Below are 24,176 nucleotides of genomic sequence, written 5' to 3' on the forward strand. Positions count from 1 at the left end.
GAGATATTGTGGGAGAGATACAGGCATTTGCTGTCATATAGACACCGAGTACTGTGGTCATGACCAAGGATCCCAGCCGAAGAGCAGGAGCTTAGTTAATGGCAGCAACAAGATTTACCAAGAATAACATTAATAACAATGAATAATAAACTAACAAAACAAATTAATAATACATCACAACAAAGATAATTTAACACATAGACAACCTATACAAAGCCTTCTAATCCCATTTTAAATACTGTTAAAAAGATTGATCATTAAGATCAACATGTCAGTTCCAGGACAGCCCAGAATAATGTACAGAACTCATCGACAGAAAGCCAACCACATTTAGTGAAATTACAGGAGGGAAGTGCACCTGAGTGGAGTAGTCACAAATATTTAACACAATTAACAGTTATCAAATTTCTCATGTGAGCCAGTGTAAATGAAGGTTAGGTAAACCCCTGTCTATTATATATATTACCCTCCCAATGTTACAGTGCAAGAAGTGGTATTGGGATTCTTCTATGGATGTTGTTGTTCAAAGTGAACAGATATTAAATGGGATACAAATAATGCAACTTGAGATAATACTTCTTAGTTTTTTTAAATAATTTCTTTCAGTGGACTGGAGTCTTTTCTCACAGCCAGTGGGATATCAGCAAGCAAGGGTAACAGTAGTCTGTCCCTATAGATTACACAACCCATGAAGGATCTCTGGAAGCAGAGGGAGAAGATGTGGACTTGCATGATGCTCAAGGAGATAAGGGATTGTTCAATTTATTCAAAGGGGGAGATAACCACAAGTGTGAGAGCTGAAACTGAGAGTTAAAGCTGCAAAATACCATACACTGTTAGGATATCACTCTCATGTGGCTTCTTGTACTGGTCTAGGTAATTGTTTCTATTGCACTTATTTTGTTTGCAGAATTTACTCACCTTTAATAAAAATTCCAAAAATCCCAGTTTGTCGAGTTTTACCTAAATCTGTATACGCTCAGGCTGAATTGAGAGAGCAGGTAAAAGATCCATCATCCACAACCACAGGTTGGGCTGCTAACGTGAGTTGAGAAACTGTCCCAAAGCAGAGTTCGGATCAGCACAGTGCAATGAGTTAGAATACAATCCCAGGGTATCACTGCATTGTGCAGATCGATGAGATACTGTGCTGGGATCTGGGGTGTTCCCTGACGAACATAGTTTGGATCTTGTGCTGAGAGTGGGTGGAACAAGAACCTGTCAGTGTTGGGATGTTACCCTGAGATGAGTGCTGATCTCATTGAACTTCCGTGCGAGATCACCCTCGACCCAAGCTGACCCCAAACGATTCCTCAAACACTCGTCTCCAGCCATTCGAGCCGCCTCCTTCCCGAGTTAACAGCATACAGTTGTGGTGCACAGACATGTTAGCTACTGAATGAGAGAGAGAGGCAGCCTTGCAGAGTGTTCCTGCCGTCAAGGTGCAGCATGAAGGCTGCACAGTACATGTGTCATTGATAACACACCTGACCTGATTCATCCAACAGACTCACTACTGGAACAGCAGGTTGGTCCCACCAGTCGAGATGAGGCCTGAAGTTAGCTCTCTGATGCAGCCAATGCACACAAAACCATCAGACACCAAGTCCAAAGTCTTAAACTTTATTTTTACAGAAACTTACAGGGAAAGTGAGAGGAAATCATATTGGCCTCCCTGCAGGTGGCACAGTTTGGGAAATGGAGATTTAACACAAATAAAGTTTTCACACTTCCATCTCTGGTTGAGATTAATCGCATTCAGAACCATGCCTGGGATTCAGACAGTAAGCTTTTCTTTGGGTGAAGTACAAAGGCAGCAGATGGGTCAGTAACTGTGCTGCGGCAGCCCATAATCCAGCCCGTATTCAGCTTGGCAATAATGTCAATCTGACTTTTGAAAAAGCCAGGGGAGACCAGTTCAAAAAACGAACTGATTTCGAGGCTTTGTTCTCATTTTTTCTTGGGTCCCCTCTCCAGAGGTTGTCCGATGTCCTTCCCACGTAGCTTGAGGCCTTTTAAAAGGAAAAGAAAGTTTAGTTGATACTAAACAAGTCTACACAGGACAAATCAAACCTGTAACAGAAGACAGCAAGTAATGTGTCACACTGCCCTCGGCAGAGCCCCTCCCTCAACCACTGCACTATGTGACTAAGACTCCTCCTCCTCCTCAGTTTTTGGATGCCCAAGATTTTAACCTAGCAAGAGTGAACATGAAAATAGATTTCCAAATCTGGATGATGGGGGAATCAGTACAGCATGATAAATTGCTTGCTTACACATGCAGACTGCATGTTTGGGAAGCAGTGTTAAAGCACCTTGCAAATTGTACAGCCACTGCACACGGGTGACAGAGGGAATGTCTGTTGGTGGGTGGAGCTGCTTTGACCATGGTGACGTTGAAGTTCAAGTGACATTTCAGCTCATCTAGATAAGTGGAGTGTAGGGAGGGGAAATACCAAGCTTCTGATCTACTACTTCATAGCCCCAGTTATATCTCTGGTCTTGAAAAAAAAGAATTCAGAATCCCCAGGACCTTGAAGCTGGAGTATCTGGTCATGGAAATGCCTTTGAAGGTCAAGGAGGCATGATTAGATTCCCTGGATGGAAATGATCATTAACATAAACTTTATTCCCAGCCAGTCTAAAATACCGAGCAGATTGTATTTGGAATTGTGATTTCAACAGTCTATTCATTGGCAAATGTGCCCACTGTTGAACTTGTGATGGAGAGATCACTGATAAACAACTGAGAATGTTGTGCCTAGGACACTACCCTGACAAACCCCTGCAGTGATATTGAGAAGCTGACCTTTAACCACGTCTACGATAGGCAGAGCTCTAAGCAGGAGGAGTTTTCAATGTTTTCTTGGCTGCTTGGGCCAGTCACACTGACGTCATCCATTCTCCACTTGCTCATGCTATGACAAGGCTGTAAAGCAGCCAGAAGCAGAGACCCTTGTGCAACCCAAACCATGTGTAATACCCCGGTAAAGATTTTTACTGCTGTGCTGTAGGTTTTTCATGTTGGCAGTTCTGTAAGAGCAGTCTGTTCTGCTTTCAGCACGTTTGGGTTTGAGCTAAAGGGGTTGTGATGCTTAGCAATGTAGTGTCATCCAATCAGGATGGTGAAATTGGGTGAAGGTTCTAGAGAGGTTTTTGTGACTGACACTGGTGCGGATCGAGGTCTTTTTGGCAGGAGCTGTGAGAAGACAGGAGGGAAGATGGCTGAGGATGCCGACCCTGTTGCACAAGGTGCTTTGTGCAGATGAATGGCTTCAAGGAGGAAGGACCAACACTCCCATGGGGAAGCCCATTTGTTCCAGATGGATTTTGAGCAACAGTCAGAAAGTGGTTTGTGCTTCCACGCAGACAGAGGGTCCAGCGCACAAGTTAAAGACAACTTCAGGATGAGCTCCAACTTGTGTGCACATTTGGACTGGATTAACTGTAATGGGCCTTTTAAAAATTATTTTTTTCCTTTTCTTTTTCCTACTGTTTGATAAAGCTGAAATTTGTAAATATACTTTCTATATAATTTTATGTAGTATACAGTCTGTTACTTCTTGTCGACAGGCAATTACCTGGGGAAGTAATTACACCGTATTCATACAGATCGGGGTTTGGGTCGGCGAGATATCCCACCCTCCCAGGTTTGGTGGGACCCAGGTCATATCGACCCATGACTTACGGAGTCTGAGAAAGGTGGTTTTCTCACTGCTGAGTCCAGCGGCTGTTAGCAAGGTGCTAACGAGACGCATCTCCAGATGCCCGCTAAAAAGGGGTTTCACGTGCAATGGTGAATGCATCGCTGATGAGTTAAGTGGAGCTTAATAACACAAAGACAGTGTTCATCATTAAGCTGATGGTTGGAAGAACACTGATGGGTAGGTCTACAGGACATGCTACGCAGGATTTATCATGTGAAAGCTTCATGTAAATGTACCAAAGCTCAGCTAGCTCAGGAGCACTGCAGCTGGAAAACCAGTGGGACCACAGCATTTGTAGTAACAAGTGGGTTCAATGACCAAAGAAAGACAATGATGACCCATCCTTAAAAGGAAGCAAAGATACGTAGTTCATGTACTTGGCACTTCAGGCTGAAGACGACTGTACATTTTTCAGTATTGCCTTTTGCCCTCAAACAGGGATCAGTTTGAGTACATAGATGTCCCTGAATCCTCCTATGGTTGTTTAATTACCCACTGCTATTCATGACCAGGGAACAGCGTTTCAAATAAAGAATAACTCTCTATGGTTTTGTTAACACAAGGTATTGTGTTGTGGCTTCACATATGTACATGGAGATGCTCCTCCTGTTTCAGGATGCCAGGCACACCCTTCCTGAGTAGTAAAATGATGGCTCTGTCTTGCCAGTAAGACAGAACATACGCAGGGATGGTGACGGCAGAATCTCTGGTGATGCCTGAAAGGTCTAATTCTGAGAATAACTATTAGCATTTGGTTCAAAGGTCTGTGGGTTATCATCTCGATCCTTGCACACCTGCAGATGTGACTGATGAGAGTTTTGTTGGGTCAGTTGGAACGTCCACTACTGTCACCTCCAAATCAGTTGCTTAGATGAGTATTACATCGTCTTACCTCATGTTCTTACATTTTTATACATCTTTTACAATGACCTGGAATGCCACTTCACCCATCATGTCCATGCTGCTCCTAGATATTCCCATTTGTCCTCTCTCAAGCTGTTCAACGCTCCCCATCCCCAATTCTCCAACCACTTACCTCCATGAGGGGGAATTTTTGACTGAGGCCAATGACCCTTACATCACACCTTTGGGATGTGGGATGAAACTGGAGTTTCTGAGGAAAGCATGCAAAAGTTCAGCGCTCCAGATTAGCATCACTGGAGGTATGCGGCCCTGCCGCCCCAGCGTGCACTCTCTGGGTACAGAACAGACAGCACAGTGGAGATGTGGAGGAAAACACAAGAGAATTCAGATCAAGGGCAGAACACGGCTACAATGAAATGTAGGGGCTGCAAGCAGAGGGCTGGATATTCCTCACCACCCTAATACAAACTTGTAACTCACCGATAACTCTTTCAATCTTGCCGAGAACTTGGTTGTTAGGAATAGCTTTTCCAGCCTCGTAGTCAGCAATGACTTGAGGTTTCTCACTAATACGCTGAAAAGAAAACAAGCAACATGGGTTTGATTGAAATACTTCATTTCTGGCACTACAGGGTTTTTAAAGCATGCTGGCTGGGGCAGTGATTATTAGTTGTGAGAATACAACCTCAAGTCCTAAACTGGGGCAAGGCTAATTTTGATGGCATTAGACAGGAACTTGCAAAATGTTAATGGGAGAGACTGTTTGCAGGTAAAGGGATGTCTGGAAAGTGGGAGGCTTTTAAAAATGAGATAGGGAGATTTGAGGGCTGGCATATTCCTGTTAGAATGAAGAGCCAGACTGGCAATATTAGAGAACCTTGGTTCATAAGGAATATTGGGGGTCTTGTCAGTTTAAAGGAGGCACATAGGCAGTGAGTCTCAAGTGAGTTCCTGGGGATGTAGTGGTACACAAGGAGAAATCAGGAAGGCGAACAGTAACCATGAGATACCTTTGGTGCATACAAGTGCATCAAGAAACTAAAATTACAACAGGATCAGGAACAATTGAGACAGTGGGCCAAAGAATGGCAGATAGAATTTAACTCTGACAAGTGCAAAGTGTTGCAGCTTGGCAAGTTAAACCAGGGCAGGACTTGCATAGTAAATAGCAGGATTTTGGTAGAACAGAGAGACATTGAGGTACAAGTACATAGTTCTCTAAAAGTGGTGACACAGGTAAATACGATGGTGAAGGCGGCCTTCATGGATCCAGGCACTGACTACAGGAGTTGGGATGACACACTGCAACTGCACTAGTCACTGGTAAGGCCATACTTGCAGTGTTGTGTACAGTTTTCGTCACCGAGCTACAGGATGGAAGTCATTAAGCTGGAAAGAGTGCAATAAATATTCATAGGAATGTCAGTGGGACTAAAGGGCTTGAGTTAAACGGAGAGGCTGAATAGGCTGGTGCTTTTGCCCTGGAGCTCAGGAGGTTGAAGGATGATGATACAGAGGTTTATAAAATTGTAAACACAAGTAAGGTGAATGGTCACAGCCTTTCACCCAGGGTGGAGGTGTCTAAAACTAGAGGGCATAGGTTTAAGGTGAGAAAGGAAAGATTGAAGGGGGTCTGAGGGGCAAATCTTTCCCCATACAGTGGGCAGTGGGTACATGGCTGCAGGTACAGTCATTAATATTTAAAAGACACTTGGACAGATACATGGATAAGAAAGGTTTGGTGGGACATGGGCCAAATGCAGGCAATTAGGACCGCCTCAGCCAAGCAACTTAGTCAGCAGAGATGAGTTGGACCGAAGGGCCTGCCTCCGTGCTGTAATTGTTATATGGTTTCCATGCTGTTATAATTCTACATCCCATGTAGCGAACCCTTCCTTCAAACCATCACTCACCCACCTCACTACTGGGTGTTCCGCAGGAGTCGGTGTTGGGACTGCTTCTTTTTACGCTGTATATAAACGATTTAGATGATGGAATAGGTGGCTTTGTTGCCAAGTTTGCAGATGACACAAGGATTGTGGAGGGGCAGGTAGTGTTGCGGAAACAGGTAGGATGCAGAAGGTCTTAGACACATTAGGAGAATGGGCAAGAAAGTGGCAAATGAAATACAAGGTTGGAAAATGCATGGTCATGCACTTTGGTAGTAGAAATAAATGTGCGGACTATTTTCTAAACAGGGAGAAAATCCAGGAATCTGAGATGCAGAGGGACATGGGAGTCCTTGTGCAGAACACCTGAAGGTTAACTTGCAGGTTGCGTCGGTGGTGAGGAAGGCAAATACCATGTCAGCATTCATTTCAAGAGGTCTAAAATACCAGAGCAAGGATGTGATGCTGAGGCTTTATAAGGCACGGGTGAGGCTTCACCTCGAGTACTGTCAACAGTTTTGGGCCCCTCATCTTAGAAAAGATGTGCTGGCATTGGAGAGGGTCCAGAGGAGGTTCACAAGGATGATTCCAGGAATGAAAGGGTTATCATACGATGAATGTTTGATGGCTCTGGGTCTGTACTCATTGGAATTCAGAAGGATGGGGGGATCTCACTGAAACCTTTAGAATATTGAAAGGCCTAGACAGAGTAGATGAGGAAAAGATGTTTCCCATGGTGGGAGAGTCTAGAACAAGTGGGCATAGCCTCAGGATAGAGAGGCGCCCTTTCAAAACAGAGATGCGGAGAAATTTCTTCAGCTAAAGGGTGGTGAATTTGTGGAATTTGTTGCCACATACAGCTATGGAGGCCAGGTCATAGGGTGTATTTAAGGCAGAGATTGATAGGTTCTTGATTGAACATGGCATCAAAGGTTACGGGGAGAAGGCTGGGAACTGGGGTTGAGGAGGAGATATAAAAAAGATCAGCCACGATTGAATGGCGGAGCAGACTCAGTGGGCCAGATGGCCTAACTCAGCTCCCATGTCTTATGGGATGCAGAAGAGATGCACCCACCACCAGTCCCACCTTACTTCATGCTCCCAAATCACCCATCCTGCACAGAACACTGCTCCTGCCTCCTCACTAGCACCATGTGATGTACTCACTGTGGCCAAGTCCTTCTGATTCATTCCCATATTCTGTCGTCCCTGCTGGATCAGTTTGCCAACAGTGAGTGACACTCGCTCGTGGTGAAGCTCCTCCGTCTCCCGGTCCAATTTTGCAGTGTTCTTGGTTATAGTGTGTTGCTTGTTTTGTCCTGCAGCCCCTGAGCACAGCAGAAAGCAGAGATGTCCTTCATCTACTCAGTTCTCATGATCCCATCAAATAAACCCATATAGTAAAGACCAACACGGTATGCCCAGCAACTCCTCCTGAGGCAGTCATGGGTTAACTAAGAGTGAAGCTCCATCTAGTGGCCTGTCAAACATTCCCAGGGCAGATACGGTAAGGAACAGATTCAGAGCTAACTTCCACCTGCATCCTCCGGTGATGGAGCAGACACTACCCTGGCTGGGCAATGGAAAACAAACGCCTGAAATCAGAAATAAAAACCTACTGTCATACCCGTTCAGTAGTTATCTTCAATATTGCTGTGATTCTTAGGGTTTAAATGTTTCCCTGTACCTACCTGCTGTAGCTCTTATTACCCCATCGTTACAACATTGATCAATCTAACAGCGAGCCTTTTTTGATCAACTTAGAAAAACTTCACCAAGCTCAGCAGCAGTGGAATTATTTGGTAACCTCACCTGGCCATCACCTCTCCCTGGTGCCCCTCCACCTTCCCTTTCTCCCATGGTCCGCTATCAGATTCCTCCTCTTCCAGCCCGTTACCTTCCTATCACCTCCCTGCTTCCTACTTCATCCTCCCTCCCCCACCTATCACCTTCTAGTTTCTTCCTTCCCCTCATCCACCTTCTTCCCATTCCTGATGAAGGGTCTCGGCCCAAAATATCAGCTTTTCATTCACTTCCGTAGATGCTGCCTGACCTTTGAGTTCCTCCAGCATTTTGTGTGCGTTGCTGTCTGACCTGAGTTTTTATTTCAGATTTCCAGCTGCTTTTTATTTTCATTCTACGAGTTTCCTTCCCACAGTTCAGATAAGAAAGGCATCCTGAATACTTGAGTTACCAGTCTCTGGATTGTTTTCACTGCCTCATTAGTTTAGATCTCCTATGGTTACTAATTCATGTCTTTTACTTTGTGACTACTTCAGATTTCTGTGTTAATAATCACAACGGGGTTAAAATAAAAACAGTAGGGCAGGGAAAGGTCACCGAGAGAAATCCAGAAATGGAAAGTCAATGAATTTACTATCTGTTGTTGAGAATCACAACAGCCTAAAAGTCAGGATAAAGCTGACAGGCAAAACAGTGCTGAAAGAGATTATATACACCAAAGACTTTAGCACAGTACTGCCTATCTTCTGCCTGACAGAGGAAATGAAGAAAGAGTGACTAGGGTGAGAGGGGCGCTCAATTGCATCAGGTGCTTTCCCAAGACAGCAGAAAGCATAGACAGGGTCAGTGGAGGGGAGGCTGATTTGAATGATAGACACTGGGCTGTGTTCACACCTCTCTGCAATTTCTTGTGGCCTTGGGCATATCAATGGAAAGAGGGATTAAAGAGATTACATGAACAGAGGAAACTGTACAATTTCAGTGTGCAATAATTTGAAATTATTTCCTTTGTGGCACAAAAACAAAATAAGAAAACTTTCTAATAAATGAAAAATACGGGGAACAGCAAAATTGCATGTATATAAAATATCATGGATCTATAGAAAATAATTGAAAAGACCAATAGAATGGTTCTCATACTTGGTGCTTAAGAACATAAAAGCACAGTATTTGTCCTACAGTTGTACAAAGTCCTAGTTAGACCACATCTGGAATAATTCAAGGGATTACAACAAAGTTCAAAGTAAATTTATTATCAAAATACATATGCGTCACATATCGAACCAAGAGATTCATTTACCTGTGGGTATACCCAAAAAATCTATAGAATAATAGATCTAACAGAATCAATGAAAGATCACCAACTTGGGCATTCAACTAGAGTGCAGAAGACATCAAACTGTGAAATACAAAAATAAAGAAATAATAACAAATAAACATCAAGAAAATGAGGTGAAGATTCCTTGAAAGCGAGTCCATAGGTTGTGGGAACATTTCAATGATGGGACATGTGAAGTTATCTCCAACGGAGGGAGTGCAGTGTTCATGCGGCTGAATAACTGGACCCCATTAACTTCAAAAGAGAAATAAACGTAACGAGAGGAGATTTGAAACATTTGGCATAAGCAAAGGGAAATGGAACAGAAAATCTCCCTATTCAAGGCTCAGAGGGTATAATCTCAAAAAAAATATCAAAGGCACCATAAAAGTGATGGACAGGACTTGCTTGAAGGAATAAATGGTTCCTGCTCCCCTACCCCTCAGACAGCAAGATACAATTAATAAGACATGCTCACATTTCTTTGTAGTCTCCACATCTTCTCCTCTGCGCTGGGCGGATGTGATGGCCTAAGGAAAGAGAAAGAAAAAAATTGTCATGTTAATATTCACTTCCGGATGGATTCGTGAACACACAATCTCGTCACCATCATTTAATTCCACTTACACTGCAGCTGACTCACACAGCAGTACTTTCCCCATGAAGGAGCCTAGCTTACTTTTGTGGCATCCTTGTAATTGTCAATGCACTCTCTCCTGTGTCTTTATCTTTCTAATAATATGATGACTAGATCACTATGCATCATTGTATGGTCTACCTAAGATTTGATACAGGTTTAGCATAACTTCCCTACTTTTCAGTTTTGTCCCTCCAGAAATAAATCTTGGGGTTTTGTTTTATTTTACTAGCCTCAACAACTTTTGCTGCAATATTTAGATTTCATGCATTCGCACTCCGTGATATCTTTAAGACTCTACTCCATCTGTACTCACACCTTTCAAGTAACATGATCACCTCTTCCAATCATCCCACCAAGATGTTCCATCTCACATTTATGGATTATACTTAATTTGCCAATTATTTTACCTGTCTGACGCTTAATGTTGCCTTTCCATTCACTACAATGTCAACCTCCACTCTTTCCCATACCACTGTAAGCTTGTATCATCTGCTGATATAGAAACTGTGATACAGACCTGAATTTAAATTTTTACAATAAGGGCAAAAAGTCACTTGTGGGAGTGGTGGTACTGTTCGAGGGTCTGGATAAGGCAGGACTGACTATAAAGAAAGAAATGACAGGAGTTTGTCAGAAAAGTTTGGCAATAACCATGGGCGATTTATCGAGTGGAAAAATCAGATGGGCAAAGTAGCCCAAGTGAGGAATTCATGGAATGTTTACAGGATGTTTTCTCGCAATCGGTTCTTCTGGAGCCAACTGAATTAGAGGCTCAACTAGATCTGATATTGTGCAACAAAATGGGATTAATCAATAACCCCAATGTGAAAGCAACTCAAACTAACAATGATCATAATATAACCAAACTTTACACAGAAGAGAATGAATCCAAGTACTTTAAACTGAAATAAGGGCAATTCTGAGGGTATGGAGGGAAACCTGGTAGATTGAATTAAGGTCAGTTGAGATGCAGCAGCAGACATTTAATGAGCTCCATGATAAACAATTCAACAGTAAAAAAAAGTTGCACAAGGTGAATTCACCATCCCCAATTAACCAATGATAAAGTATTAATGCAAAGAAGTAGGGTATAATTGTGTGAAGATGGGCGACAAGTCAGCAGGTTTGCAGGGAAGGAAAATAATAATACAAAGTGAACCAGAAATGTAACAGTTAGAGGCAGATACTTAGAAACAAAGTGAGCTTTGCCCCTGTAGTGAGTGAGCCGGGGGAATTAAGGAAAGCAAGGTGATGACTGATTAATCAAACGAGCACTTTGCATCAGTTGTCATTAAAGAGGATACAGGCAACGTCCCAGAAGCAGTTGTAAATCAGGAATTGGAAGGAAGATGAGTTATGACAACCAGAGAAGAGGTAGTGCGCAAATTATAGTTGACGAGTCTCTGGGTTTTGATAAGACTTCTTTCCAGCGTCTCAAATGCAGTGACTGCTGTGAAAGCTGAGGGAAGTTCCACTACATTAGAAAATAGGAAATATGACAAGAAACTATGGGCCAGTTAGCTTAATATGCCATAGGAAATTGCTATGAGCTATTGATAAAAATGGTGTAGCAGGGTATAGCAAAGTAATCAGCATAAATTCAACTTGGTTTTGGGAAGGGGAGTAAAGATCAGATTTCACCAATTTATTGAAGTTCTTTGAAGTAGTAACGTGCTGTGGATGAAAGGGAATCAATGGACCCATCACACTTAGATTTCCAGAATTCATTTGATGCAGGAATACAGATACAAACAGGCTCTGGATATCACTGGTTAGCAACAAGCAGAGTTACAATGATACAGAATGGAAACAAGCCCTTCAGCCCATCAAGTAATGGGGGACAAAAAAATGGCAGATGAACCTAATAAGCATCTCGCATCAGAATCAGAATCAGGTTTATTATCACCGGCATGTGACGTGAAATTTGTTAACTCAGCAGCAGCAGTTCAATGCAATACATAATCTAGCAGAGAGAAAAAAAAATTCACAAATAAAACGTAATAAACAAACAAGTAAATCAATTATGCATATTGAATAGATCATTTTAAAAATGTGCAAAAACAGAAATACTATATATTAAAAAGTGAGGTAGTGTCCAAAGCTTCAAAGTCCATTTAGAAATCGGATGGCAGAGGGGAAGAAGCTGTTCCTGAATTGCTGAGTGTGTGCCTTCAGGCTTCTGTATCTCTGGTATTATTTTCTGGTAACAGTGAGAAAAGGACATGCCCTGGGTGTTGGAGGTCTTTAATAATGGACACTGCCTTTCTGAGACACCGCTTCCTATTGATGTCCTGGGTACTTTGCAGGCTAGTCTCCAAGATGAAGCTGACTAGATTTACAACCTTCTGCAGCTTCTTTCGGTCCTGTGCAGTAGCCCCTCCATACCAGACAGTGATGCAGCCTGTCAGAATGCTCTCCACGGTGCAACTATAGAAGTTTTTGAGCGTATTTGTTGACATGCCAAATTGCTTCAAACTCCTAATAAAGTATAGCCGCTGTCTTGCCTTCTTTATGACTACATCAATATGTTGGGACCAGGTTAGATCCTCAGAGATCTTGACACCCAGGAACTTGAAACTGCTCACTCTCTCCACTTCTGATCCCTCTATATGAGGATTGGTATATGTTCCTCCGTCTTACCCTTCCTGAAGTCCACAATCAGCTCTTTCGTCTTACTGACACTGAGTGCCAAGTTGTTGCTGCAGCACCATTCCACTAGTTGGCATATCTTGCTCCTGTACGCCCCCTCGTCATCACCTGAGATTCTACCAACAATGGTTGTATCGTCAGCAAATTTGTAGATGGTATTTGAGCTATGCCTAGCCACACAGTCACGGTTTACAGAGAGTAGAGCAGTGGGCTAAGCACACACCCCTGAGGTGCGCCAGTGTTGATCATCAGCGAAGAGGATATGTTATCATCAATCCACACAGACTGTGGTCTTCCAGTTAGGAAGTCGAGGATCCAATTACAGAGGGAGGTACAGAGGCTTGGGTTCTGCAACTTCTCAATTAGGAACGTGGGAATGATGGTATTAAATGCTGAGCTATAGTCGATGAACAGCATCCTGACATAGGTGTTTGTGTTGTCTAGGTGGTCTAAAGCCGCGTGAAGAGCCATGGAGATTGCATCTGCTTTATTGTGGAAGACACCAGCAGTATGCCAGAAATCTGAGAGCGTTAGGGGGGCAGAAGTGAGTGCAGTTGCTAATCCTATGGAGCTGCTTGAGAAGCTGAAAGGTCAGAAGGTAGATGAGTCACCTGGACCAGATGGTGTACACGCCAGGGTTTTGAAGGAGGTAGCTGAAGAAACTGTGAAGGCATTAGTAATGATAAGTCCCAGAATCACTAGTTTCTGTAATGGTTCCAGAGGACTGAAGATTGTAAATGTCACCCCACTCTTTAGAAGGCAGGGAGGCAAAAGGCAGGAAGTTATAAGCCAGTTAACCTGACTTCAGTGGTTGGTAAGATGTTGGAATCCCGTATTAAGCATGATGTTTCGGGGTACTTGTTGACACATGTTAAATAGGCCAAAGTCAGCATGATTTCTTTAAGGGTAAATCTTCCCTGACAAATCTGTTGGAATTCTTTGAGCAAATAACAGGCAGGATAGACAAAGGAGAATCAATAGAAGTCATTTACTTGGATTTTTAAGAAGGGCTCTGACAAGGTACGACACATGAGGCTGCTAAACCACAGCCCACAGTATACAGGAAAGATACTAACAAGGACGGCAGACTGTCAGAAGGCAAAGAATGGGAATAAGGAGTCTTCTCTGGTTGGCTACCACTGACAAGTGGTGTTCTACAGGGTTCGCTGTTTGGATCACTTCTTTTCATGTCATATGTCAACGAACTGGATGACAGAATTGATGGCTTTGTGGCCAGATCTGATAACGATACAAACCCAGGTGGAGGGGCACGTAATGTTGAAGCAGGAAACCTGCTGAAGACCTAGACAGATTAGGAGAATCGGCGAAGAACAGGCAGATAGAATACGGTTTAGGGAAGTGTTTCATCATGCACTTTGATAGAAAGAATAAAGGTGTAGACTATTTTCTAAATGGGGAGCAAATTTAGAAATCAGAGGTGCCAAGGGACTTGAGAGTCCTTGTGCAGAATTCCCCAAAGGTTGACTTGATGCTGAGGAAGGCACATGCAAGGTTAGCATTTATTTCGAGCGGACTAGAATATAAAAGTAAGCATGTAATGCTGAGGCTTTATAATGTACTGCTCAGACTGCACTTGGAGTGTTGCAAATAGTTTTGGCGCCTGTTATCTGAAAGGATGTGCCGGCATTGGAGAGGGGCCAGAGGAGGCTCACAAGAATAATCCTGGGAATGCAAGAGTTAACGTATGAGGAGCATTTGTTGGCTCTGGGCCTGTACTCGCTGGAGTTTAGAATAATAATGGGGGATCTTATTGAAAGCTATTGAATACTGAAAGGCTTACATAGAGTGGACACAGGGAAGATGCTTCCTGATGTGGGGGGGGGAGTCTAGGACCAGGGGGCACAGGCACATAATAGAGGGAATATCCCTTTGAGGTGAGGAGATGAGGAGGAATTTCTTTAGCCAGAGGGTGATGAATCTGAGGAATTCATTGTCATAGAAGGCTGTGGAGGCCAAGTCATTAGGTATTTTTAAAGCAGAAGTTGATTAGTCAGGGTGTCAGAAGAATGGGGTGGAGAGGGATAATAAATTAGCCATGATGCAATGCCATGGCGGAGAAGATTTTCCGTCAATGGGCTGAATAGCCTAATTTTATTGCTATGCTTTATGGTCTAAGTCTATCAACCACACATCCACACTCACCCCATTTTCATTCTCCCCACTCCCCTCACCTCCACATTCAGGGGTAGTTTGGTGGTGAATTCATCTGCCAACTCACACACTTTTGGACGTAGAAGAAAACCACAGCTCTTGGAGCAAATCCGTGTGTTTACAGGGAAAACATGCAAACTCTACTCCTGCAGCACCCTGTGTGCTGGAGTTGGGGTTGTGAGGCACCAGCTCTATGGGCTGTGCTACTGTACCACTTCACCATCTGTCATACCAATCAATACTGACCAGAAAACATAGCAACTAAGTATTTCTGGAAGACAATGTCATCAGGCACTGTTCTATGTCCAGTGCACTGGTTCCTTACCATGTAAATGAACACAATGCACTCATAGGGTACATCTCAAGTGCAACAGTGGAAAACAAGATCGATGATGCAGGTTGGCCACACAAGTGAAGCAAGAATCAGCACTAGCTCTCAATTCTCCAGTCATGAAATCATGGTTAACTCCCTATCAAGTCCACATTCTCCTTTCTCCATAATTCCCTTAATGTTATATTAAAAAAAACACACAACCAATTATAGCCATGACTTTACTCAATGGTGCCCGTGGCTTTTGTGTACAGAGCTCCCAGCTCCTGCGTAAATTTCTCACTGTAGCTCTCAATGCTCAGCCAATTCTGAAATTTAGAATCAAAATCAGGTTAATTATCACGAATGTGTCATGAAATTGTGGTAATGATGGATGCCAGCTTTTTGAGCTGGTTGAGTTTACAACCCTCTGCAGCTTTTTCCGATCCTGTGCATACCAGATGGTGATGTAACTGGTTAGATTGCTCTCCACAGCACATCTAACTATAGGATTTTAGATTTATCAGCCAAAAGAGTGACCATAGCAATCCTCTCAGCATCGTGTCTCAATAAAACTACCTTTCATTTTGCTGAGCTCCACTGAATAAAGGCCCATCGTGCTCAGTCTCTCCTCACACGACACCTGCATCTCAGGAATCACAGAAGGCACCCCGGCTGAGGCTGGGGCTTTTGTCCAGCCAGGCTCCCTCTGGAAACCTACACAGGAAGTGTGTTTCGTTTCTGTGGCTCAGTGGTGAGCACAACAGGCTCCAGACAATGCAAATTCTGGATCCCATTCTGGTTTTTAAGGATGCTGAATCCTATAAAGTATTCCAAAATTTTACTAATAATAGATAGCAAGTTAACTAAGTTTATTGCAGCATTTCTCCCATATCTTAAATGACATTTGCTGCCTATGAGAGTATATAGGCAAGATAAAGTCGAGTAACAATGAAAACCAGAGTGTGCAGCAGTGTTGACAGAAAAGCTAAGCCTCACATGTTAATGCAGAAAAGACAAGTAAATATGCAAACAGTGGGGATTCAGTTTCTCTGGGACAACGCTCAAATAGGTAAATGTTTTCATAACGGGAAAGATTAAGTCAGCGTTTCGGGCTGAAACCCTTCCTCTACTCTTTTCCATAGATGCTGCCTGGCCTGCTGAGTTCCTCCAGCATTTTGGGTGTTTTGCTTGGATTTCCAGCATCTGCAGATTTTCTCGCGTAAACGTTTTCATAAACACTTTCTGCAGCTGCTGAAAGCACATGTTTACAGTGCACGGGAGAGTGATGCTGTTGACAATGTGATCAGCTTTCAGAAAACACCTCATCTCTAAAGAGCTAAGCAAATGAACATGTTTTTAAACTTGACATTTAACAAATTTTCGATGGTTTGAGTTGAGGTGAACAACACAATGGTACCTGTGGGAGGGACTGATGCAAATTGGGACACTTTCCTGTGGTCCAAAGGGGCTTGTTCACAGATACGATCAATATTATTGGTGTCTGCGTGATCTTCCCAGCACTGGAGATGCCTATGAATTTAACTTTGTGAGGTCAAAATAAAGCTATTGGCTCATATTCAAGGTACATTTATTATCAAAGTACACATGCAATATACAGCTCTGAGGTTTGTCTTCTGCAGACAGGCATGAAACAAAGAAAACTATGGAAAAGAAAAACATCATCCCCACCCCCTACACACAAAATTATACTGCTGTCAGGTTGAATCATTGATTTTCCAAAGATCTTTTAACACCCCCCACCCAACCTGTTAGAAATCTTACGTACCCCCTCCAATTTTCAATCTCTGTTCCAGAATTGTGGGAACTTTGGAAGGTCAACACCTGTCTCTGGTGCTACTTCAATTAAACTGCTGACTTAGGTTGTTGGCTAACCATTAACTTCACTGAGAGTTTTGTAACGTACACGTCACAGGCACTACCTCGCTTTCCACTCTAATTCCTCCCATCTGTAAATTACACACATTTCTTTTTGACACTCCTTCCAGTTTACACACATGAAGTACACAGTGTGACAATTTATCCATACATTATCACCTCTAATTTGGTCACTGGTTGCTGGTTCCTAAACCCGTAGATAACTACACTTCTTGTTGATATAAATGTCAGTCTGATACACTCACAGGGATACTTCATCAGAGGGTAAAAGTACCTCAATGACCCCCTTTACTGCAACACAAGGATTAGGCTACAAGACCTCACATACAAGTCTATAATTACACAACAGCCCCAACAGTTATATTCAATATAACTGGGATATAATACCAATAGGCACAGTGTATCTACCAATCTTCAACACTGGGGTAGAGTTCTGGGGTAAGTAGTCAGACACTGTAATAATCTAGTATACAGTGTTTGACACTATGCAAATCAATTACTGGATTTGCGGCACAGATTACCTTTAACACCAGGATGAAGAGCAATTAGGGACAAGTGTAAAGCTGGAATTCACATCTGTAACTATTAAACACATAGGTAAACATAGAAACATAGAAAATAGGTGCAGGAGTAGGCCATTCGGCCCTTCGAGCCTGCACCGCCATTTATTATGATCATGGCTGATCATCCAACTCAGAACCCAGCCTTCCCTCCATACCCCCTGACCCCTGTAGCCACAAGGGCCATATCTAACTTCCTTTTAAACATAGCTAATGAACTGGCCTCAACAGTTTGCTGTGGCAGAGAATTCCACAGATTCACCACTCTCTGTGTGAAGAAGTTTTTCCTAACCTCGGTCCTAAAAGGCTTCCCCTCTATCCTCAAACTGTGACCCCTCGTTCTAGACCTCCCCAACATCGGGAACAATCTTCCTGCATCTAGCCTGTCCAATCCCTTTAGGATCTTATACGTTTCAATCAGATCCCCCCTCAATCTTCTAAATTCCAACGAGTACAAGCCCAGTTCATCCAGTCTTTCTTCATATGAAAGACCTGCCATCCCAGGAATCAATCTGGTGAACCTTCTTTGTACTCCCTCTATGGCAAAGATGTCTTTCCTCAGATTAGGGGACCAAAACTGCACACAATACTCCAGGTGTGGTCTCACCAAGGCCTTGTACAACTGCAGTAGTACCTCCCTGCTCCTGTACTCGAATCCTCTCGCTATAAATGCCAGCATACCGTTCGCCTTTTTCACCGCCTGCTGTACCTGCATGCCCACTTTCAATGACTGGTGTATAATGACACCCAGGTCTCGTTGCACCTCCCCTTTTCCTAATCGGCCACCATTCAGATAATAATCTGTTTTCCTATTTTTGCCACCAAAGTGGATAACTTCACATTTATCCACATTAAATTGCATCTGCCATGAGTTTGCCCACTCACCCAACCTATCCAAGTCACCCTGCATCCTCTTAGCATCCTCCTCACTGCTAACACTGCCACCCAGCTTCGTGTCATCCGCAAACTTGGAGATGCTGCATTTAATTCCCTCATCCAAGTCATTAATATATATTGTAAACAACTGGGGTCCCAGCACTGAGCCTTGCGGTACCCCACTAGTCACCGCCTGCCATTCTGAAAAGGTCCCGTTTATTCCCACTCTTTGCTTCCTGTCTGCTAACCAATTCTCCACCCACACCAATACCTTACCCCCAATACCGTGTGCTTTAAGTTTGCACACTAATCTCCTATGTGGGACCTTGTCAAAAGCCTTTTGAAAATCCAAATATACCACATCCACTGGTTCTCCCCTATCCACTCTACTAGTTACATCCTCAAAAAATTCTATGAGATTCGTCAGACATGATTTTCCTTTCACAAATCCATGCTGACTTTGTCCGATCATTTCACCGCTTTCCAAATGTGCTGTTATCACATCCTTGATAACTGACTCCAGCAGTTTCCCCACCACCGACGTTAGGCTAACCGGCCTATAATTCCCCGGTTTCTCTCTCCCTCCTTTTTTAAAAAGTGGGGTTACATTAGCCACCCTCCAATCCTCAGGAACTAGTCCAGAATCTAACGAGTTTTGAAAAATTATCACTAATGCATCCACTATTTCTTGGGCCACTTCCTTAAGCACTCTGGGATGCAGACCATCTGGCCCTGGGGATTTATCTGCCTTCAATCCCTTCAATTTACCTAACACCACTTCCCTACTAACATGTATTTCGCTCAGTTCCTCCATCTCACTGGACCCTCTGTCCCTTACTATTTCAGGAAGATTATTTATGTCCTCCTTAGTGAAGACAGAACCAAAGTAATTATTCAATTGGTCTGCCATGTCCTTGCTCCCCATAATCAATTCACCTGTTTCTGTTTGCAGGGGACCTACATTTGTCTTTATCAGTCTTTTCCTTTTTACATATCTATAAAAGCTTTTACAGTCCGTTTTTATGTTCTCTGCCAGTTTTCTCTCATAATCTTTTTTCCCCTTCCTAATTAAGCCCTTTGTCCTCCTCTGCTGAACTCTGAATTTCTCCCAGTCCTCAGGTGAGCCACTTTCTCTGGCTAATTTGTATGCTACTTCTTTGGAATTGATACTATCCCTAATTTCTCTTGTCAGCCACGGGTGCACTACCTTCCTTGATTTATTCTTTTGCCAAACTGGGATGAACAATTGTTGTAGTTCATCCATGCAACCTTTAAATGCCTGCCATTGCATATCCACCGTCAATCCTTGAAGTGTCATTTGCCAGTCTATCTTAGCTAATTCATGTCTCATACCTTCAAAGTTACCCCTCTTTAAGTTCAGAACCTTTGTTTCTGAATTAACTACGTCACTCTCCATGTTAATGAAGAATTCCACCATATTATGGTCACTCTTACCCAAGGGGCCTCTCACGACAAGATCGCTAATTAACCCTTCCTCATTGCTCAAAACCCAGTCCAGAATAGCCTGCTCTCTAGTCGGTTCCTCGACATGTTGGTTCAAAAAACCATCCCGCATACATTCCAAGAAATCCTCTTCCTCAGCACCTTTACCAATTTGGTTCACCCAGTCTACATGTAGATTGAAGTCACCCATTATAACTGCTGTTCCTTTATTGCACACATTTCTAATTTCCTGTTTAATACCATCTCCGACCTCACTACTACTGTTAGGTGGCCTGTACACAACTCCCACCAGCGTCTTCTGCCCCTTAGTGTTACGCAGCTCTACCCATATCGATTCCACATCCAGGTATAGGTCTGTCAATTTATAATGTTGGTGAGAAAAACACAGACACTGGAGAATGTAGATATTCCAGGTGGGACAAGATGTATTATGATACAGTGCTTAGGGGCACTAAAAAAGTATACAATTAAGACGCTATTTCATGCAACAAGACAAGTGGATGCAGTTGCCACTATGACACTGGAGTAAAGGACTCAACGGGCATCAAGTGGAAAAATCTTTCCCACAGTTGGATTTGCTCTCCATTAGACTCCAGATGCTTGTGGTTGTTCAAGGTCAATCATCCCAGGGCCATGTTCCAATTCTTCCGCTGCTTCATTAATGACAACCCTTCCATCAGAAGTGGAATGATCACTGATCATTGCAAAACTCAACTGCATTTGCAATTTGCAGAAAATGAATCTGTCCGCATCTGGAATGCACCCAGCCTATACAAACATTCAGGCTTAGGCTGACAAGGGGCAAGAAATGTGCAACAAGAGTATTCAAGTTGGTAAGCTAATTAATTGCCATTGTAAACTGCAGCTGGTGTAGATGAATGGTAGAATCTGGGGAGTTAATGAGAAGGTGTTGGGGGGAGGAAATAAAATAGATTAGAACTTAAATGAATAGTTCTGATCTGTATTTACTGTGAAAGCTAGTCAGTTCAGGCGAGGGTAGCAGATCCTGGAGCATGTCAACATTACAAAGGAGAAGGTGTCAGAGGCTCCAAAACACCAAGTTGGATAAATCACTGCAGCCTGATCAGATAAAATTTATGAGATTTTTCAGAAGCTAAGCACAAATATTCAGGTTGTTTTGTTTCTGTTGTCTGCTACAATTGCCAAGTGGTGTTTTGGGGGTGACTAAAAAATTTGTGTATGATTCAATTTGTTAAAGAGAACTCACTATTGAGGGTATCAATTAGTTGTACATCAATGCAGAAAGAGAGGAATGGAAGTTGGACACAGTATGACTTGTAAGAAACGAATAACTTTTTTCTTAACACAAGGAGCAAGGTCAAATAACTGACTGAAAAATGTATGTAAGGGACTTCACTGTCTGTGGTGCATGGAGATAAGAATGTGATGTGACCATGAGAGGTTTTCTGTTCAGGAACTAGAAGCAAGTCAATCACTACTAACTGACTGGCTCATGGAACCGATATGCAACAGCTGTCTAGCACTTGCTGACAAATCAGGACAACTACATTTACAGAATTAGCTGTGCTGGTCACTTTTGAAGTATGGGTGTTGCAATTAACTTTGTAACTGAGACATATAGAGCTGGGCCAATGGACAAGTTTCTATCTTGTACAACGGTATGGCATCCAGTGTTCTGGAAAACCTGCTCACCTGGATTAAAAAAGATTCTGTACACTGCAATTACTGACATAGGCCAGTTCAACTACACCTTTCTATTCACAAGCCATAACTCATCAGCAAGACAGTCAAGGGTAGCAGGTGCATGGGACAATGGCTGCTGGCTCAATTCCAGTGCAGGCATCATCCAGACTTTGAAACATATTGCCAGTCCTTCGTCATCACTGAGTCCAAACCCTGGAACTTCTGCCCCAGGGACACTGTGGGCGTATCTATGCATCTGATCAGACTCAAGGACAGCAGAATTCACTACAGGTAATAAGTTGCAGACTTGCTGGTGTCATCCACAAATATAAAAACACATAAATCTGCTCTTGTCTAACACTGGGGAGTTGTTGTACACACAAAAACAGGCAGCCACTCGACCATTTTAGTAAACCAAAAACATGTGGATACAATGCAGTAGTCACACATCTCCAAGGCTGTCTCAGCAGGCAAGTCTGCAGGTAGCAATGAGAACTGGAGAGAGAATCAGCTACAATCTTATTGAATAGGGGAGCACATCTGAAAGAATGTCTTCCCTAGTCCTGCGTTCTGCTTCCATTTCTCTTTTATAAAGACCTAAGTTCACGATCACAGTCTCATGCACATCTCTACCAGGGACTCCCAACCTGTTTTATGCCATGTATCGATACCATTAAGCAAAGGGTCCCTGGACCCCAGGTTGGACACCCCTGCAAGGAAACATGTCACAAAGGGATATGGCATATGCATTGAGTTACAAAGTTGATAGTCCATCGTGGAAAGTTTTAATTTGTATTTAACCTGCACGCTTTGTTCTAGGAATGTCTCAGAGTTTGATTAACACTATATCTAACCTATACTGTAACTGCCTGGATGGTTTGTTTTTTTGATATCAATTGTGGCTCACTAATATCACCTGACAATTGAATTGTCTTCACTCACATCTGCACCTACTGAGCCTGGTGCTCCAACAAATGCGTAGAAATCAAATAAATCTGATTGGTTCCATGGTACTTGGGTCATAAAGTGCACAAGACAGCTGTCCAGTCTAGTTCCCACACTGAACAATCGGTGGTTCTGCATCTGGATAACAATCTGATCTACATTTTGTCCTGATTCCTGGTGCTATGTTGCATTAAGTACAACAATAAACCAACAATCGCAGCCACATTCCAGAAAGATGAGCAACAGACACCATCAAATTAATTTGCAAACACACACAGCAGGTTATTTCCCCAAGCATCTGAAAGATACTGGCTCAAACTGACAACAGTGCAATGCACTGGGGGAAAGTACTGGTTTCGTTTTCAGCTGTGTGGGGAGGTGGGGATAGGGTGGTGGAAGAGAAAATGCGGCTATAGTTGTCCTTAGTGTCCTGGACAAGATGGGCAGAACTGGGGGGGGGGGGGAATAAATGCCTTGGTCGCTGCGCATTTGGGGAAAGGGTGTCGCCGTAGCTCCTTTCCTGTGCACTCTTAATACTATGAAGGTGAGGAACGTTGATGGCGATGGGATGAAGGATGTAGGGATGGCGAGAGGAAGGGATAGGATAGGGGTCAGAGACGGGGCAGCGGGACAAGACGGGAAGTTAGGATGCGGGGACGATCAGCAGTAGGCCAGGACGGAGGTGGGGTACAGTGGGACAGGACAGAGGCGGGGATTGAAGAGGATGGAGTCCGGTGTGGTGGTGGGGGTAACGGGACAGGACGAATGGGGAGAGGAGAGTTTGCGGGACACGTCAGCACGGGAGGTGGTGGGGGGGGGGAGAGAAACGACACGATCTGCGCTCGCAGCGACATCGGGCCCACCTGTGGCGTGGCCGGCAGGGAGGGACAGCGCCCACATCACAGGGACGGGACCCCAGCTGCAGCCCCCGGCTCCCGCCGCCCACTACCTGCTTGGACTTGGCCTGCGCCGCACTCGGGCCCTTCTTGCGCAGAACCGTCACCGTGTCCCAGTCACTCTCCGCCATCTTCCGCCGCCTGACTGCGCAGCCGCGCCACCGCCCGCCTTGACGAAACTTTATTGGAAACAACCGGGGGCTGACAACTTTATTGAAACAAAGCCCGGGCGACCAATCAGAGGCGGCGCTGGACAGAAAGTGCTGGAAGCCCTTCGGCGGCCGGACGCGCGTTCACTTGGGTCCTCAGGCGTCGCGTTCGGTCGGTCGCTGAGAGCCGCTGCCGATGGCTCCCAGCGGGTTACAACCCCCTTGTGACGGTCACAGTGCACGGAATCAGACCCTTCACCTCCCTACCGAACCCGTGGACCAGCCTGGCCCCGGGGGAGACGTTCCTGAGGCGCTCGGGATCTATCCCCACAGCGGCAGGGAGCAGGACCCTTCTCCCGCCCCCACCTGGCAGAGGGCGAGGGCGCTGCCCCGGAATCGTGAAGGGAGTTCGATGTTTGAATGATCAGGG

The 24,176-nt window shown here is 43.9% G+C and overlaps 1 protein-coding gene across 1 annotated transcript; it reads right to left on the reverse strand.

Moving 5' to 3' along the window:
- Window positions 1-1,602: 1,602 nt before the first annotated feature.
- edf1 (endothelial differentiation-related factor 1) lies at window positions 1,603-23,780 on the reverse strand. The gene is made up of 5 exons (XM_063073190.1): window positions 23,651-23,780; window positions 10,000-10,051; window positions 7,628-7,788; window positions 5,052-5,145; window positions 1,603-2,012 (listed from the first exon to the last, which is right to left on the reverse strand). The coding sequence occupies exons 1-5, from the start codon at window positions 23,726-23,728 to the stop codon at window positions 1,951-1,953; spliced, it is 447 nt and encodes a 148-aa protein (XP_062929260.1). The 5' UTR covers window positions 23,729-23,780; the 3' UTR covers window positions 1,603-1,950.
- Between the last annotated feature and the right edge of the window lie 396 nt (window positions 23,781-24,176).

This window comes from Mobula hypostoma, chromosome 21 (assembly GCF_963921235.1).
Source record: "Mobula hypostoma chromosome 21, sMobHyp1.1, whole genome shotgun sequence".
NCBI classification, from domain to species: domain Eukaryota; kingdom Metazoa; phylum Chordata; class Chondrichthyes; order Myliobatiformes; family Myliobatidae; genus Mobula; species Mobula hypostoma.

What these genes read in the sequence shown, in the direction of transcription:
- edf1 (XM_063073190.1), bottom strand. Translation starts at nt 23,728, where the DNA reads ATGGCGGAGAGTGACTGGGACACGGTGACGGTTCTGCGCAAGAAGGGC. An exon ending in ATCAGAAGGACTTGGCCACA is followed by an intron (nt 5,146 to 7,627) that starts GTGAGTACATCA and finishes TTTTCTTTTCAG; the next exon opens with CGTATTAGTGAGAAACCTCA. An exon ending in CAAGATTGAAAGAGTTATCG is followed by an intron (nt 2,013 to 5,051) that starts GTGAGTTACAAG and finishes TCCTTTTAAAAG; the next exon opens with GCCTCAAGCTACGTGGGAAG.